The sequence below is a fragment of the Sphaerodactylus townsendi genome, linkage group LG12 (assembly GCF_021028975.2).
Source record: "Sphaerodactylus townsendi isolate TG3544 linkage group LG12, MPM_Stown_v2.3, whole genome shotgun sequence".
Classification (NCBI taxonomy): domain Eukaryota; kingdom Metazoa; phylum Chordata; class Lepidosauria; order Squamata; family Sphaerodactylidae; genus Sphaerodactylus; species Sphaerodactylus townsendi.
In genome coordinates, this window is record NC_059436.1 from 27,324,953 (window position 1) to 27,341,058 (window position 16,106).

Here is a 16,106-nt window from a genome sequence, read left to right on the forward strand (position 1 = left end):
TTCATTCCTAATAAAAAGTCCTTTATTCAATTTCCTTTCACAGCACTAACACAGACAGTCATGGATGGGATCAAACAACATCTTCCAGAATCAGCATAGGCTACACAGCATTTGAATCAAAACTTCTAAGGGCAGGGGAGGGACAGGAACAAAAAAACCAAGAAAGGACATTGGTTGCTTAGGAAAGGAGAAGAGAATATGGTGATGACAGTGATAATCCAGTAGCTATCAGGAATTGAATGTATTGGTTAAATGAGAAAATAAAACTATCCCGACCCTGTGGCAAGAAGGGTAGAAAATCCTTCAGTTATCTGGCTATGAATTTCTCTTTTGTGTACAAAGCAGCATGGGGTGCCCATTGAACCATATCTAGCCTGCTGACTGGACAACATTTGACCTCCTGATCCCCGACACAATAAAGAAGTTTGTGGATGATTGGCAGAACATGTGGCAACAGGAAGTGACATCAGGTCCACTGCGGGGAAAAGAGGCACAGAACTTCATCCAGCTCACCACCCTATCCTCTTCACACCAGGCCCCATCAACAAAACTGTTTGCTGACCTGGGCTTACTACTCAAGAAATCCAGTACATAAAACCAGCATAAAGGTCATTTAAGAGAATCTAGAGAACATGAAAACTTTCTGGGTTTCTTGGCACAGTCATTGAGTGAGATCATCATCAAGGTGCACTAGGAGCGGCAGCTATCCCTCGAGCAAGCCTGGAACTTAATTAGCCTCTGGTTCATCTGCTCCAACAGGGATGGGTCCACAGTCTTGGCTATATTGAGGAGTTGATGTGGGTCTGAAGTCAGATTATAAACTTCGACAAAATTCTGCAAAAGAGAATATGAGTGAGGATTTCCTCAAAAACAGAAGATATACCCTCACCACAAGATTCATCTTCAGGGATGCAGCTAGGCAAGGAACCATACAGAATACCAAGCTAAGCTCCAGAGATGTCCATCTAAGGAAGCACTAGCAGCCCTTGATTAACCATTAAGCAAAATAAGAACATGCTTAGAGCCTCAAGTAAAGAACCATAGATGTCAAACTTGTGGGCCTCCAGATGTTATGGACTACAGTTCCCATCATCCCCTGCCAGCATCATGCTGGCAGGGGATGGTGGGAACTGTAGTCCATAACATTTGGAGGGCTGTGAGTTTGACACCTGTGCAGAGGGTTTTTCCCCTCCTTATCTCTGCTAAGCATTGAAGCAGATTTCTTACATCAGATTAATTTTGAGGATATGATCAAAGACTTTGCAATTAAAAAATGCAGGAGATAAAACTTTTTGTAGTATAAATAAAGTTAAGCAAGCAACAGTAAACATTTTTTTGCATCTTTGATTCAGGTAAGTCAAAATGCCGTGTATCTTCAAGGCAACAAAAAAAAGGAATAATAGGTGTTTTTTCATACAAACAATGGTATTTATTCATTAGTTCTCAAAACATGGGTGTTTCCACACAAGCAATTTGGTCTGGATTAGATACTGGCTGTTCACTTAGTTGTTTTTTTTAATGAAGTATCCATATGACAGCATCATCAACTTTCCAGTTTTTCCAGTTTTTGAGATTTTGACTTTTTTCAGACTTCATGTAAAAATTTCCCCCCACTTGATATGAAATCACAGCATGGGCCAATGAAGCATTATCGAGGCTTTCCAGGACTATCCCTTGAAATTACAGGTGTTTTTTTAAAAACCAAACAAAAGCAGATTCTATTTATGCTTAATTAACTTGCTGCTTAGTTTGGTCATTTGTGAAGGGTTCCTTAATCATGTCCTTTCTTCTGGGGAAGGAATTTAATTGCTCCTTTTCTTTCTTTCCAGTACATGTGAATGTTCATTAACTTATTTCCTTAGAATAATTTCACAATTACAAAACTATAATAATGAAAAATAAGGGGGGGGATCATGAACACATATTGCAGCTGCCGTAAAAAACAGTAATTAAAGTCTTTCTGTTCCAAGAGAAAGTAATTGGTTCAGAAACTTGCACCAGAGGAACCAAACAATTAAGGACAGAATAAGCAGTTGAGATGAATCACATTTAAAAAGGACAATTGCAGGAAGAACACTTGTTTACTTCCAAGAAATCATCATGGTCCTTGGAATTGGGCATTGCTAGGGAAATGTAGTAATATATTAAGCGTTGCTAAAATTCCATTTTAATTCTACTTGCTGCTGAATGTTAGCACTGCTGAAGAACTTATTTTCTTCAACCTTAATATGAAATGGTGCAGGAGACATCACAGTTTCTTGAGTTGCACCAAAGGCTGCTAGGGCAGAGAAGCAAAATAAATAAAAAATCCACAGCTCATTAAAACCTCTTTAGGAAAGGAAGAAGGGCGCAGAATGTGGCCAAGCTCACCTGGGTATCTGCAAACTCACAGTACTGCAAGTTGATGTGGCTCAGTGTACGTACACAGGCATAAGTGTTATTGAAGGCATCCTCACAGACACAGTCAGGAAAGCAATGCTAAGAGGAGAGAAAAAAAAGCAAAAGAGGTTAAACAAAAGTAGCCAAGACCATGAAACACCCTAAAACATCTTCATCAACCAGGGTTGTCCAAAGTCATCACAAGAACCTAGGTCAAGACTCCCTCTGGACCCGTTCTGTCATCACATGATTTAGTTCATTGGTTGAAAAAAATCACATGACCTGCCTGGCCTCACCCAGAGTACTGGAATATCATTCCTCTAAACCAGGGGTGTCCAACTCTGGTGCCCCAGATGTTCATGGACTACAAATCGTAGTCCATGAACATCTGGGGCACCAGAGTTGGACACCCCTGCTCTAAACTGTTTCAAAATATTTGGATGAAATCTGGATTCAGTAACAGGAAGGAGGAGAGACTTTCTTCCCTATTCTCTCAGTTCAGAACCCAAAACTCTGATTGCACAGGCATAAGAGAGTGTGGGGTAACTGCATCCATTTTAATTTGCCTGTTATATAAATTGAAGGTAGAAAACACTGACACAAAAGAAGCCAAGAGCTTCTGTTAACTGTTTGGAAGGCTGGCTTTGGCATGTATGAAAATTATGGGAAGGGTTGGAAACGAACTCCTCTTTGCATAGGCAAATATTAAACACAGTGAGTCCTGGGGTAAAATCCCTAATGACAGAATGCCGGGGGAAAAATATACTAGGGTTTGCATGTTCTGTGGACACAAAGCTTTTGTTTGGAAGTAAAAGCTAGCCCTGATTCTTGAAAGGGATGGCTGAAGATGCATGGGTGGTTCTTGCCTGAAACTATCCATTTCATAAACAAAGCCTAGTTTTACTTCTGAACTGAGGCTACCAAAGCCAACAGAAACAAAACTGAGAAATGGGCTGGCAATTTTCAAGAATCTGTCTCAGGGTAGCGTTAAGAGGAATCTTCCCATGCTATATAACCAGTTACTGGAACAAGAATGTAAAAAACTTTGAAAGCTGTCTAAACATTCAGAACAGAACATGGACAATGATGTGTGCACATATTGGATCGGCATTTTCAGTTAACCTAGTATTGAAAGAAAAAACCTGAAGGTGGCTGTCCACTGACATCAGTCACCACTTAAAATCACGAAGACACACAACACAAATACTAATAATTACTGCTTCTGTAGTACCACTACATCTTTGTATCTGTGGCACCCCGTCTTAGGGCTCAACTATTCTGCAGAATATTAGAGAGAAAGATCTCCAGTACTTACTACATGCTATGGTCTCCCAAACTTGCTTTCTTGAGCTACGTGCTTGAACTACCGAACCAGTACCAGAGATAATATTAAAGGTAATTATTGCAGCTTGGAAGTTCTTCGCAAGTTATTAGAGGAAGAATACTTTTCCTCAAGAGACTGAATAGATGGAGAAGGCCAGGGAAATATGTTGCAATGAGACTTATGCCCCTACAAAAAGCTCCAGATGCCAACCAGAGACAGTCTGGAAACAATTATTGGTCCAAGGAGCATTTAGTAGGCCAATTCGTTTTAATCCGACTATTGTGAAAAGTGCAATAGTGTGAACAAATCTGTATTGTAATCTGGAACTTAAGCACAGTTTTTATTACTGAACTTCTTGTTAAGGGCATTGTATGTACTGTATGGATCTACTTAATATTCAAATAATAGAAATGATAACTTTCTCAAATAAACAAGCAAGTTAAACAAAAACAAATGGCACAATATATTCAGTGATGGTCAGTTTGATGTAGGGGTAAGAGAGCTGCACTAGGATCTGGGAGCCCCATGTTCAAATCTCTGTTCTGCCACGAACATCTGCTGTGGAATTTTGGTTCTAGGGTTGCCTGATTCTACGCACCCCCCCCTCCCGGGTGGGGGATTGGAGGGAGCAGGGTTGCCAGGTCGAGGTTGGGAAACTCCTGCAGATTTGGGGGCGGAGCCTGGAGAAGAAAAGGACCGCAGTGGACTACAAAGCCCCCTCCAAAGCATCCATTTTCTCCAAGAGAACTGATCTCTGTAGTCGGGAGATGAGCTGCAATTCCAGGGGATTCTCAAGTCTCGCCTAAAGGCTGGCATGCCTACTGGGCCAATCACACCCTCCTCTTCATCTATCTCACAGAGTCATGGTCAGGATAAAATGGAGGAACAATGTCAGCTGCTTTCATGTGCCTTTGGGAGAAAAGGTGGAACATAAATAATCCAGTTTGCTCATTGCAGGAGTTTGATTTTCCCACAAAGGAAGAGTAAGGGCAGTGCTGTAAGCAATAGTAGAAACACTTACCGATACCCCTGGTCCTAAGCTAGGACACTTGGGGTCTCTGCCACCACTGCCCTCTCCAGTGTACTCCACCAGGAAATCAGAACGCCAGCTATAATTGTGGGTCTTGTTCACCTACAGCAAAAGAGACATATGCTTGAAGAAGCATCCCAGCTGGAACATTCTCCTCTCCTTGCCTTCTACCATGACTTCTCAAACTTACCGTCCTATAATCTATGGTAGAACTTCTAGCCCAGGGGTCTGCAACCTGCGGCTCTCCAGATGTTCATAGACTACAATTCCCATCAGCCCCTGCCACCAGGGCCAATTGGTGGGCTGATGGGAATTGTAGTCCATGAACATCTGGAGAACCGCAGGTTGCAGACCCCTGTTCTAGCCCAATCTAAGTACCCCCAACTGGTAGTGATAAGAGGGAAAAATTCTTTAGCAAGTAACTGCCTGTTCGAGAGCTGAATCTTTCAAACTTGGTTCTAGGAAATTCAGCAATGGGAGACAAGCTTCCCTGAAAAAATTGAACACTGCTGTCCCATGCTACAAGGCAGTGTATTGTATACTGCAACCTTGGTTCCCATGGCATGCTCAAGAAGTTTTGGCTGCATGCAAACCTAGCATCCATCCATCTATAATACTGCCCAATATCCTCTGCAACACACAGGGGTTCCATGGCAGGTGGTGCAACAATAGGAAAAAACCTGTTATATTCTACTTTTGACCCATAATAGCCTCAAAGTGGTATGCAACATATTTTAAAATAGAATTCTAGATTCTTCTTTCTCCCATTACCAGTACCTTCTCTCTTACTAATGGACATGATTCGGCTATAAAAATCCTTTATCACCTTACAGTCTATTCTTCCACTCACACACCATGTTGTAACCAATTAAAGAAATCTCACATCATTATCCTCTGAACCCCTAGGCGTTATTCCCAGAGAGCATTTGCCCAAACAGAAATAGAGAATTATTGTGGCAAGAGTCCCTTGCAATGCATAAAAACTGAAAACTACAGGTATGCAAAATGCCTGACAAAAACTCTCTGGCTTGTTGCCCGGAACATTCTTGAATGGAGTGATGAGGAAGTTGTTACCAGCAGGGGCAGGAAGGACTGTCCATCCATGCGAGTCTGAGATACATTGATTCCTGCAATGTCCAGGAATGTAGGACCCAGGTCAATATTGAGGATGGGCTCCTGGTGAGGAAGAATTACAGAATGATCTCTAGAACATGCAACTCAATATACAAAATTCCATTATGAAGAGACAAGACTGAAGGCTCTCCCTAATTGTGACAATACCCACAGAGATCTAGCATGTCAGGGCTAAGAATTCCCACCCAAGTTTTCCCTAGCTTCCCATATCCTTCTCAGTTTTGGCATCAAGCTTAACATCTACGAGCTTCCAGTTTACCACTACGACACCGGCTTTAGTTTTGCTTATAAATATTTATAGTAGCAAAGATTTAAGATCATGTTTGCAGTAGGGGTTGCCAATCTCCAGGGAGCAGCTCGAGGTCTCCCACAATTACAACTGATCACCAGGTGACAGATCAGTTCACCTGGATAAAATGACTTTTTTCAATGGTGGGCTCTATTGGCCTTATACCCCACTGTTGCCCCTCCCCTTCCCAAACCCTGCCTTCCTCAGGCCCCACCCCCCAAAATCTCCACTCTGGCTGGCACCTATTCAGCATATGCATATCACTAAACAAGGCCAGCCATTTGGAAGACATCCGTCGCATTCATAGATATGAAACTGCCTTACACAGAGGCAGATCATTGGTTCCTTCTCACCCGCTGTTGCCTATTCCAACTGGTCTCAGTCACAGAAAAGTCCTCCAGTCCTGCTGCTAGAAATCATTTTAACAGGGAATCCTGAAAATCTAGTGGGGGCAGCGGTGGGATTCAGCAGGTTCGCACCACTTTGGCAGAACCGGTTGTTAAAATGGTGCTTGTAAACAACCAGTTATTAAGTTATTTGAATCCCACCACTGAGGAGGAGGTGGGGGGGGGGGGGGGCTTCTGCATAAAAAGATGGGTGACAGTGAGAAAGAAGAAATGCGCCTACCGGACGGGTCTGATTCGGTTTGATGCCTGGGCCTCGCACAAGCAACGGGACTCGGATGTCGAACTCATAAAGCTGCCGTTTGTCGATGGGCAGTGAAAACTGACCTGTGAAGACAAAGAATTCCTTGTTGTGGATTTTCACCTCCAAGGCAACATCACTATTTTTTTGGTGTTAACCTTTAAGGCCATTAGCGGTCTTGGACCTGCATATCTGAGAGACCACCTCTTCCTTTATTGCCCTCAAAGGCCCCTCCAGTCAATGGAAGAGAATTTGTTGGTGGTCCCGGGCCTCAAGGATGTTCGGCTGGCAACGACACAGACCTGGGCTTTTGTGACCCTGGCCCTGGTGGAATGTACCCCCTGGTGACATCAGGGCTCTGCGGAGTCTGTCTCAGTTTTGCAGGGCTTGTAAAACAGAGTTGTTCCTCCGGGCCTTTTCTGCCAAGCCAGCCAGGAATTTAGGAGCTTTCCCTGATCCCGTGATATTTCGGGACACTTCCCTTAACTTTCAGCTTTGATTTAAACACACACTCAAGTAAGCCCCTTTACTTACAAAGATGAGAGGGAAACCATACAGTGTCTTCCCTTTAAACATTTAGTAAGAATGCAACCTGCTCCCACTTCACAGAGTTCTGCCCAATCAGCAGAATGATTGGCAAGTGTTTGCTACTGAATCATATTGCATTTTGTTTATTTAAAGGTAACCAATACATTTGGCTAAAAAAGTTATTTAAAACACTTAAGCATGATCCAGTCAAAAGTAAATTCCACCAGTTTTATCAAGAGAATAAAGAACATGCTGAAATACTTTCCACTGAGAGCAGTGGGTTTTAAAAGCACTTAACCTTCACACTGCAACTCAAGAACCCCCCTCCACAAGTGCAAGACATCTGGCTATAGGCATGATCACTCCCCAAGTGTACCACTGGTTCTTTAATGAAAAAAGAAAGGAAGCTGTTCCTCCCCAATTGTCACCATTCCTCCTTATCCCCACCCGCAACCACAAGGTATCTAGACAGCACCAATTTGCAGCTCACCAACATGGTAACCATGATCGGAGGTATAGAACACATATGTGTTACTCATCAAACCAAGAGACTCCAACTGGGCCAGCACCTTTACCACCATATCATCTACAGATAACAGGGTCTGCCACCTGCAAGCAGAGAGAGACACATAACTATCGGCCCCAGTATAGGTCTATCCATGCATTACATTAACAAGATACTTAATCCACTCTTTGTTTCCCAACTCAAGACAGTCATAGCACCATTCATATGGCATTCACACGTATTCAGTATCTGTGTGGCCACACAGTTTATTCAGCATTCCCACTGTAACAAATGCAAGATACATGGATGATTCATGAGGACCTGCATGGGTGTGGCCCCTTTATTGCTCCCCCTCTTCAATCTTATTCTTGGCATTTGCTTGATTGTTGATGCAGCCTACAGATGGCGCCCAAAGGCTTTTAAGATGCTGCTGCTAAACTTTAATAATTATTTGCTATTGCAATCCCAAACGGTACACACAAGGCCATGGGAATTGCCTGCAGAGCACACGGACCTCAGCTAAGCAATGGGTTTTAGCAGAGGATGCTATACTCTGAGGGCAAGTTTTGAAAACTTCAGGATTTAGCCAGGTTGCTAAGGCAACCCAAAAGCCTGTCCTAAGTCTTGTAAAACTTCAGGCACTATTATGATCAACTGTAACAGCTTGCAATGTATCCTGGATGTATGTGCAAATAGCAGGGTTCTTAAAAGGTTTGTTTTATCCCAGTTTGGGAGTTACATTTTTCAGTATACCTGGGCATTCTTCCAGATGTGCACAGCCACCCCCCCCCCTTCATTTTGGCTTCACTGTACAGATTTACTATCTGCACATGGGCCAACACTGCAGAATTAGCTATAGTGACAAGCATTGCCTTACTGGGTCAGACTATTGTCCATCTAGTTCAGCATTTGCTCTTGGAAATCAACTAGCCAAACCAAAGCTACTCTTTTGCTTTAGTTTTTGAAGACAATGAAACCACTGGACTTGACCTGAGCCCCAGTTCTGTATCTGCCCACTGAACTCTCTGCATAGCTTTTTTTAAGCAATATTCAACTTCAGTGTCTCCACCTGCAAAATAGGACCAAGAGGAAACTGCCTCAGGGTCAAAGCGCTATAAACTATAAAATACAATTGTATCCTGTCCTTCTTACAGACAAGCTTGCAAGAAGCTTGAGACTGTATACGTGGCAGGAGTATCCCGTTTTGGTCTCCAGTTAATTCTAAAAGCATCTGGCCCCAGGTCTCTCGGTGAACTTTAAAGGCCAGGTAGAGGTTTCAGCGTAGGTCTGCCTTGCCCAAGTCCAGTACTACTTAGTCTTTACACAGCATCCTCTGGATACATATGGGCTGTTGCACACAGGTTGCACACAGGTTGAAACAATGTCGAGAATTGTTCAGGTTGCCAAGTTAAGTTAGATGCCTGACACTGTGGTTTTACATTATTGCTTTATGAGAGTGAGAGAGAGAGAGAGACCACCCCTCCCTAAATGTTCCGAATCTATTCTTACCGCTGTCTGTAGACATTATCCAGGAACTTGATAGATGTGTTTGACATAGGAGTCTTCGCTTGCCTCACCAGCCAATGCTTGTCCTGCCAAACAAGATGATGATGATTAGGGATGATTTGTTCAGAACTGGTAAATGTTCAGTTGGTTGGTAAGTGTCAGGAGGGGGCACAAGAGACACAAAATTGCCTTATGCTGACTTGAATTATTCTTTTTCTAATGCAGTATTGCCTGCTCTGACTGGCGGCAGCAGTGTTCCAAGATCTTTCCCATCTGTCAGATATCCTTTACTTAAGAAATGACAGAGGTGTGCTGCAAGAAGAATATGTACTCCACCACTGAGACATGATTCACCTCCCTCACCCAGAAAATACATGACCCCTTATTCTCTCTTCACATTTCCACAGACACGGATGTATTTTTCATTCACGTACTATATGCCAGAGTGTTCACAGTGCTTTGCTTAGATTATTCAACATATTTACCTCCTCATATTCGAGACAGCATCCACCAAATTGCAACAGACAAGTATATGATAATTACAACTAAAACTCACATTAAAACAGAAAACACAGGAGAACATTCCTTACAATCACTAAGTCAAACACATAGCCCAGTAAGACAGGCCACTTATACCTATGGAGAACACTGGGAGAACAGTGGCTTTTTGAAGTTTAACTATCATGATAGAGGCAAGATTTGAACTAGGAACTTCTGTCTTCACTGTTGGAATGTTTGGCAGTATACTATACCAACTGTACACATTGGAATCATGTTTGTTCCTTCTATGAAGTAACTGACTTATGTGAAGAGGCCTTCCCGGTGAACCATCAACTGAGGAAAACAGCTTTTTGCAGAGGGGTAGCCATGTTTGTCTGTTGCAGCAAAAATATGAGGGAATTTTGTGGCACCTTCAGGACTAGCATGTTTTTATTCCTCGAGTCCTGGAACACTTCTATCTGTTCTAGCACCAACTAAAGCAACCTGAACATATCAGCATTCTAGGCTCCAGGTTTATTTCAAGTGTAACCCAATAAAGATATTGTACATGCATGGAGGCTGCTGTTTTCCAATCCAAAGTGGTCAGCTCTTACCTAGGCTTCAAGAGATCTAGTGCAATGTTGTGAATGGCTAAGGCAGCAGAAAGATAACATGACTCTAACTTTAAAAAATCTGCAGTCTGCAGCAGACTCGCATCCTTTCCCTTCCACACAGAACACAATCAAATTTAGACCCAAACAGAATCCTATTCCATATTCATAACTCCAATCTCTAAAACGCTATCCAAACAAGCATGTCTTATAATTGGTTCCAGAAGTTGCTCAGGCTAGAACTTGGAAGAGCTTGAACTGAGAGGAAATGTCACCATTGTGGTGGAAGATGTCATAAGTAGAGTCTATCTTGCTGTCTGAACCTGATGCACTGACAGTATCCCTGATGTGTTTTAACAGATTGGCTCTCCTTTTGTGTCCTGTTGCAGCCTCCAAGGAATTGAGAGGCCAAAAACATTTACTGAATTACAGCTTATAGTTAGTACTTTGAACAGTGCCCAGAAAAGGCAGAGAGCCACCATAGATGCCACAGGTTAGATGCAACCTGCACGACATCATCCACAGCCACAGTACGGATGCCATATTCCCTTGGTAGCCTGCCTCGCTTTAACAGTACCTTGCTCACAAGCCATATAAACCCAGAGCCACTTCTTTTGTTTTGCCACTCACCTTCCCATGAACATTAAAACTTCCAGTACGTGGTGCTTGGGTGGTGCTGAAGGCTGACTTGTAGTGGGGGGCTGCAGTCCAGGGGGAATGTGAGGCAGGCGGGGCTAGCACCATGAGAAAGGGAGACCGAGAGAGTTTTTGCAGGAATTCCAGACTCCGGTTTGCCTGAGGAAGGGAAGTGATGGGGACAGACAGAGGGAAAGAGAGGTTTGTGAATGATTGAGGCCTCAAAGGGCCGCCGGCAGCAGGGAAAACAGGAAGGGAAAAGATGTGGAGAGACTCACAAGGAGGTCAGTGAGGTAGTCTTCTTCATAATGATCTCCATGCTTCTCTTCATGGCCATTCACTGAAAGAGTGTAGTTGTAATACTTGGAATTCCCCAGCTGTTGGGCACATGAGTCAAAGTTATTAGTGAATGGGCTTCTTTTGAGTTTAGCTAACCAAGCCCCAGCCACAAGCCTATAAACACCATGTTTTATTTCATTTCCCCCACCACATTTCAAGTTCCTAATACTCAGTGCAGTCTTGTTCCATTTCATCTATTCCCAAGACTCTTGTGGGAATGACTAAGCAACTCGTTGCCTTTGTCCAGATGTCACAGCAACCTTCTGCTTATCCATGATGGGCATGACAACACTGGTGCTTATGCCCTCCCTTCCTGCACATGCAACTGAATACTTCCTGGTTAAAGGAGACTTAAATCAAACTTCAGTTCACTGCAATATCTGAATACAGGCACTTGGACAAACTGGAGGTTTTTCCTTCCCACAAACCAAGATTCTGAACTAGAAAGGAAGCCCAGGAAACAAAACATTATTTGCTTGGGAACCTACATTTGGACTTCATGGCATGCTGGAGTTGGATTTAAAACTTCCCACATTGGATGCCTTCAATTCCACTCCATGTGCAAGGAGGGAAGAAACTATGGGAGCATGTATGTTTGCACCCATCATGGAGCAAACAGAGATTTGTCGCAAAATCTGAACACTACTCTCTGACCGTGTTTCCCCGAAAATAAGACAGTGTCTTACATTAATTTTTGCTCCCAAAGATGCGCTATGTCTTATTTTCAGGGGATATCTTATTTTTCTGTGTTCTGTTCGTCAGGCATGCTTCCAAACAAAAACTTTGCTACGTCTTACTTTTGGGGGATGCCTTATATTTCGCACTTCAGCAAAACCTCTACTACATCTTCTTTTCCAGGGATGTCTTATATTCGGGAAAACAGGATAGTTGTAAACTTAGGGAAGAAGAATAATGTAAAAAAAAACAAAACTCACCAGACCTAGCCAGTAGGTCCAGCCCACTGGGATATGCTGAACACCTCCAACGTTGGGGTCACCATACTACAAAAGCAAAGAAGAATTTCCAGTTGGAGGGAAGGAGTATGATATTAAAAGCAAGGTGTGCTGAGTAATGTGCTACAAAACAATAAAAGCCCTCTGGGGGCATTTACCAGCAGAGGACAGCCTCTTTACCTGATTGAGATATTTGCCAGCATAGAAAGTTTGGTAGCCTTGCTTTTGCAGATACACTGGAAAGGTAAATGGCTCCTGCAACCTCTGCCAGGACTGACTGCTACAGTTGCCATCCAAGGAGTTGTTTCTCACCAGGTGATTGTGAGGATAACAACCAGTCAGGATGCTGCTGCGGCTGGGACAGCACAATGGAGTTACTGCAAACTGAAGGGAGACATTTTAATCCATGCTATCTGTTCCTTCTCCAACATTAGCTACCCAGACATTCAAATCATATAGAAGTGCCCTTATCTGTGTATACTGTCAACAGGGGGCTGACAGGTAGCCACATTTGAGAAGATCTTTCTGTTGGTGGTAACAAGAGAGTGGAATGCCTGCTACCTTCTGGCATCAAACTTTCTGGGTTTGTTTGTTTTTTGAGGCTGGCCAAATCTTTCATTCTCAGCTAAATGCTGTCAATCCTTAGAAAGGTCAGTTAATATTCTTTCCAACTTGTCTAGTGCCACCTGTGGATCAAAAGCACCACTTAAGTAGTTTTTAACCCTAAATGCTAGACTATAATTTCAGTGTGACCCGATGCAGGGTTCTTTAGTGTTTGGTTTTCATTTACATTACTGTACCTCCTAACTGGAAGTTTCTCTATGATGTGACTATCTGTACATATGTATACTGAAAAAGCAGTGTAAAATACGTTAAGAACAGAAGCAAACTTGAGCAGACATCATGCATTGACTGATAGCAGGTTCAGGACTAAGAAAATAAAATCTTTTCTTGCTGCAACATGTAAGCTATTACTTTAGTGTGTCAAGGGGGCCACCGTGTAGAGTTAAGTGATGCTATGGAGAGTGACAGTGATCCTGACGTGTCAAATTTTGTTGAATTAATTCTGTTGAATTGGTGAGTTGTACAGAAATATTCACAGCATATTATGCACAGTTCTCTGGGTGTGCTAAAATTAGTTTGTTAACAGTTTCCAATGCCTTGGGGGAGGTTCTTAATTTAAACCATATGAGGGAAGTATAAGCTAAACTGCCTTTAATTTTTTACCAGCTGTTCCTTAAAAGTAACTTCCAATTAAAGATTTGAATTTGTATGTAACATTTAAGCCATGCCGAATTTATTGTTTTCTTTAAAAATATTACAGATCAAGTATTGTTGCTACTGGGAGATAAAATTAACATGGGGTATTAAAAACTGTTCACTGCTAAATATAATTCAAAATCAATATGCTAAATTAGATCACATTCTGTTTAGAAGAAATTCTTATTCATGTTTTCTAACCCACATCACTGCTTAGGTCTTGCTTAGCATCATGGTCACAGAGAACGGGCTTTGCTCAAAAAGTGTTGATTCTTACATTTCAACTGCACAGAGCAATCCTGAATGACATTAGTAGGATACTCACAGCATTGGTGAAGGAGGCTCCTGACTGGCCAATCAACACTTGTGTCTTTTTCATGGGAGTCTGGAAATCAAAACAAACACTCTAGTCACGTAAATCAATGCAATGGACAAGATGATACATTTAACCTGTACATCTAATATGCATCCCATCAACATGTACTTCACTTCTGGTCACGACAGATGAATGATGGCATGGCGAGGGGTGGGGTGGGGACAGAGATGTGTTTCCACACTCCTAAATTCCTGCTGGGTGACCTAGGGCTAGTCAAAGTTCTTCAGAAATCTCTCAGTCCCACCTACCACACAAGGTGTCTGTTATGGGGGAGGAAGGGAAAGGAACTTGTAAGCCATCTTGTGCCTCCTTATAGGAGAGAAAGGTGGGGTATAAATCCAAACTCTTCTTCTTCTTCATTTATTCGCACCAAGCCACAGGATTATTTCTCAGGAACAGGAATCTCTCTCTGGCCACCAAGCAGTACTTTCAAATGTAACCCCTTCCCCCTCTTAGCCACCGTGTTTATACATATGTAACCCAGAAGAGATTCTTAAACTATTCTGAGGGTTCCACACAAACACACACATCCACCCATCTAACTTTGAATCTTGTTGTGAGACATCACCCTCTGAAATCAGGGACGATTAAGTTTCTCATAACTGCTCTTTTAACCTAACCCCCCCCCCTCCCATTTTGATTTTGTTCCTCTGATATTGTAAATTATAGTTAAAGTAGCTGGTGGTCTTTGTTACAGTCAGGATGGAGTGCCAGAAGCTTTTGCAAACTAGAAGAGAATTTCTGGACAACTACCCAGGTAGTTTTTAAAAGGCCACAGGACTCTCTGGTGGGCAATCTTCCTCAAGTGGTTTGCAAACCTGGACCTCTGCAATAGCTTCCACCACCTCGATCACCCACCACACTCCCATTATTCAGAGTCATGCAGCACCAAGATCCAGAACACTTCCTCATTTCAGATAAAATAATGCAAAACGAAATGGATTGTTCTTAGAGGGTAGCCAAGAATTGATGCACCAAGAGATTAGTCTTCTGCCCTTGATGTCCTTGGTTATCTGTTGCTGAGGCAGAGTGGGGTGTACCTCTTTAATATCTTGTCCATCAGAAAGGCTTCAAAGCAGCGAAAGGGAGGGTTGCTTGTGTCCCAAACAATTAATTTTCAGCTAGTACAAGCAGCCCACTACAAGAGTTCTGTGGTGAATGCATTTGATCTTATAGTTAGGTGTTGCTAAGGTAACAATCTGGTGCTATCTGGCCTTTGCCTCCTACAGCTATCCAGAATTATTAGTTTGTTTACAGAGGAGGAACCTGTTTAGGAAGTTAGTTGTAATACAACAGAGAGCTTTCTTCCCCTTGCACCAAAATGGTAGAACTATTTTATGTAGTCCTGTGCAACAACTAAAATATATATTTTAACAACTTAAATCTTCCATACTATTTATATAGCTTACTGCATCTCCTTTTGGAACACTATTATACACGAGTCATCAGCCCAATCAATTATTTCCGTACAGTTTTGTTTATGTAGTCTTAAATCATGCTGCATGAATTAAAAGAACCATAAACCCTTCAAAGTCTCAAATAATATACATCTTACTTATTTTGCAGCTTTGGAAGTCCAAAAACCAACATCTAGCTTAATATTTTTATGCAGCTGCCCAGTTTTTATAGAACTAAGCCCCTCCTCCCACTTCATCACTTCCTGCCAAAGTTAGACAGACGAAGCCCTGGACAGCTTTTTATAAATGGAAGAAGAACAGTTTGGATTTATATCCCGCCTGTCTCTCCCGTAAGGAGACTCAAGGTGGCTTACAAGCTCCTTTTCCTTCAGACACCTTGTGAGTTCTGAGAGAACTGTGACTAGCCCAAGGTCACCCAGCAGGAATGTAGGAGTGCGGAAACACATCTGGTTCACCAGACAAGTCTCTGCTACTCAGGTGGAGGAGTGGGGAATCAAACCTGGTTGTCCAGATTAGAATCCACCTGCTCTTAACCAATACACCACGCTACTGAATATGTAATGGGCCTGTAACACCAATAGGAATTGAAAATTTCTACACATGGACAGAAGCTGCTCTGGGAGTTCCCAGTAGGTAACCAAAACCTAGAAAATTTTGAGTTCCATTGTTGGACATGGTTGCCTGATATTAGGG

At 42.5% G+C, this 16,106-nt stretch overlaps 1 protein-coding gene across 1 annotated transcript in view; it reads right to left on the minus strand.

Annotated features, from left to right (window-relative positions):
• The window catches only part of LOC125442150 (N-acetylglucosamine-6-sulfatase-like), a 17,615-nt gene continuing 1,509 nt past the window's right edge, over positions 1-16,106 (minus strand). Inside the window, exons 2-13 of the mRNA XM_048513318.1 lie at positions 13,945-14,005; positions 12,540-12,743; positions 12,342-12,407; positions 11,346-11,444; positions 11,062-11,226; positions 9,344-9,426; positions 7,820-7,938; positions 6,784-6,887; positions 5,808-5,909; positions 4,725-4,835; positions 2,371-2,478; positions 1-834 (exon numbers count right to left, since the gene is read on the minus strand). Coding sequence (XP_048369275.1) covers positions 691-834; positions 2,371-2,478; positions 4,725-4,835; positions 5,808-5,909; positions 6,784-6,887; positions 7,820-7,938; positions 9,344-9,426; positions 11,062-11,226; positions 11,346-11,444; positions 12,342-12,407; positions 12,540-12,743; positions 13,945-14,005 — 1,366 coding nt within the window. The 3' untranslated portion in view covers positions 1-690. The remainder of the gene's footprint in view (positions 835-2,370; positions 2,479-4,724; positions 4,836-5,807; positions 5,910-6,783; positions 6,888-7,819; positions 7,939-9,343; positions 9,427-11,061; positions 11,227-11,345; positions 11,445-12,341; positions 12,408-12,539; positions 12,744-13,944; positions 14,006-16,106) is intronic.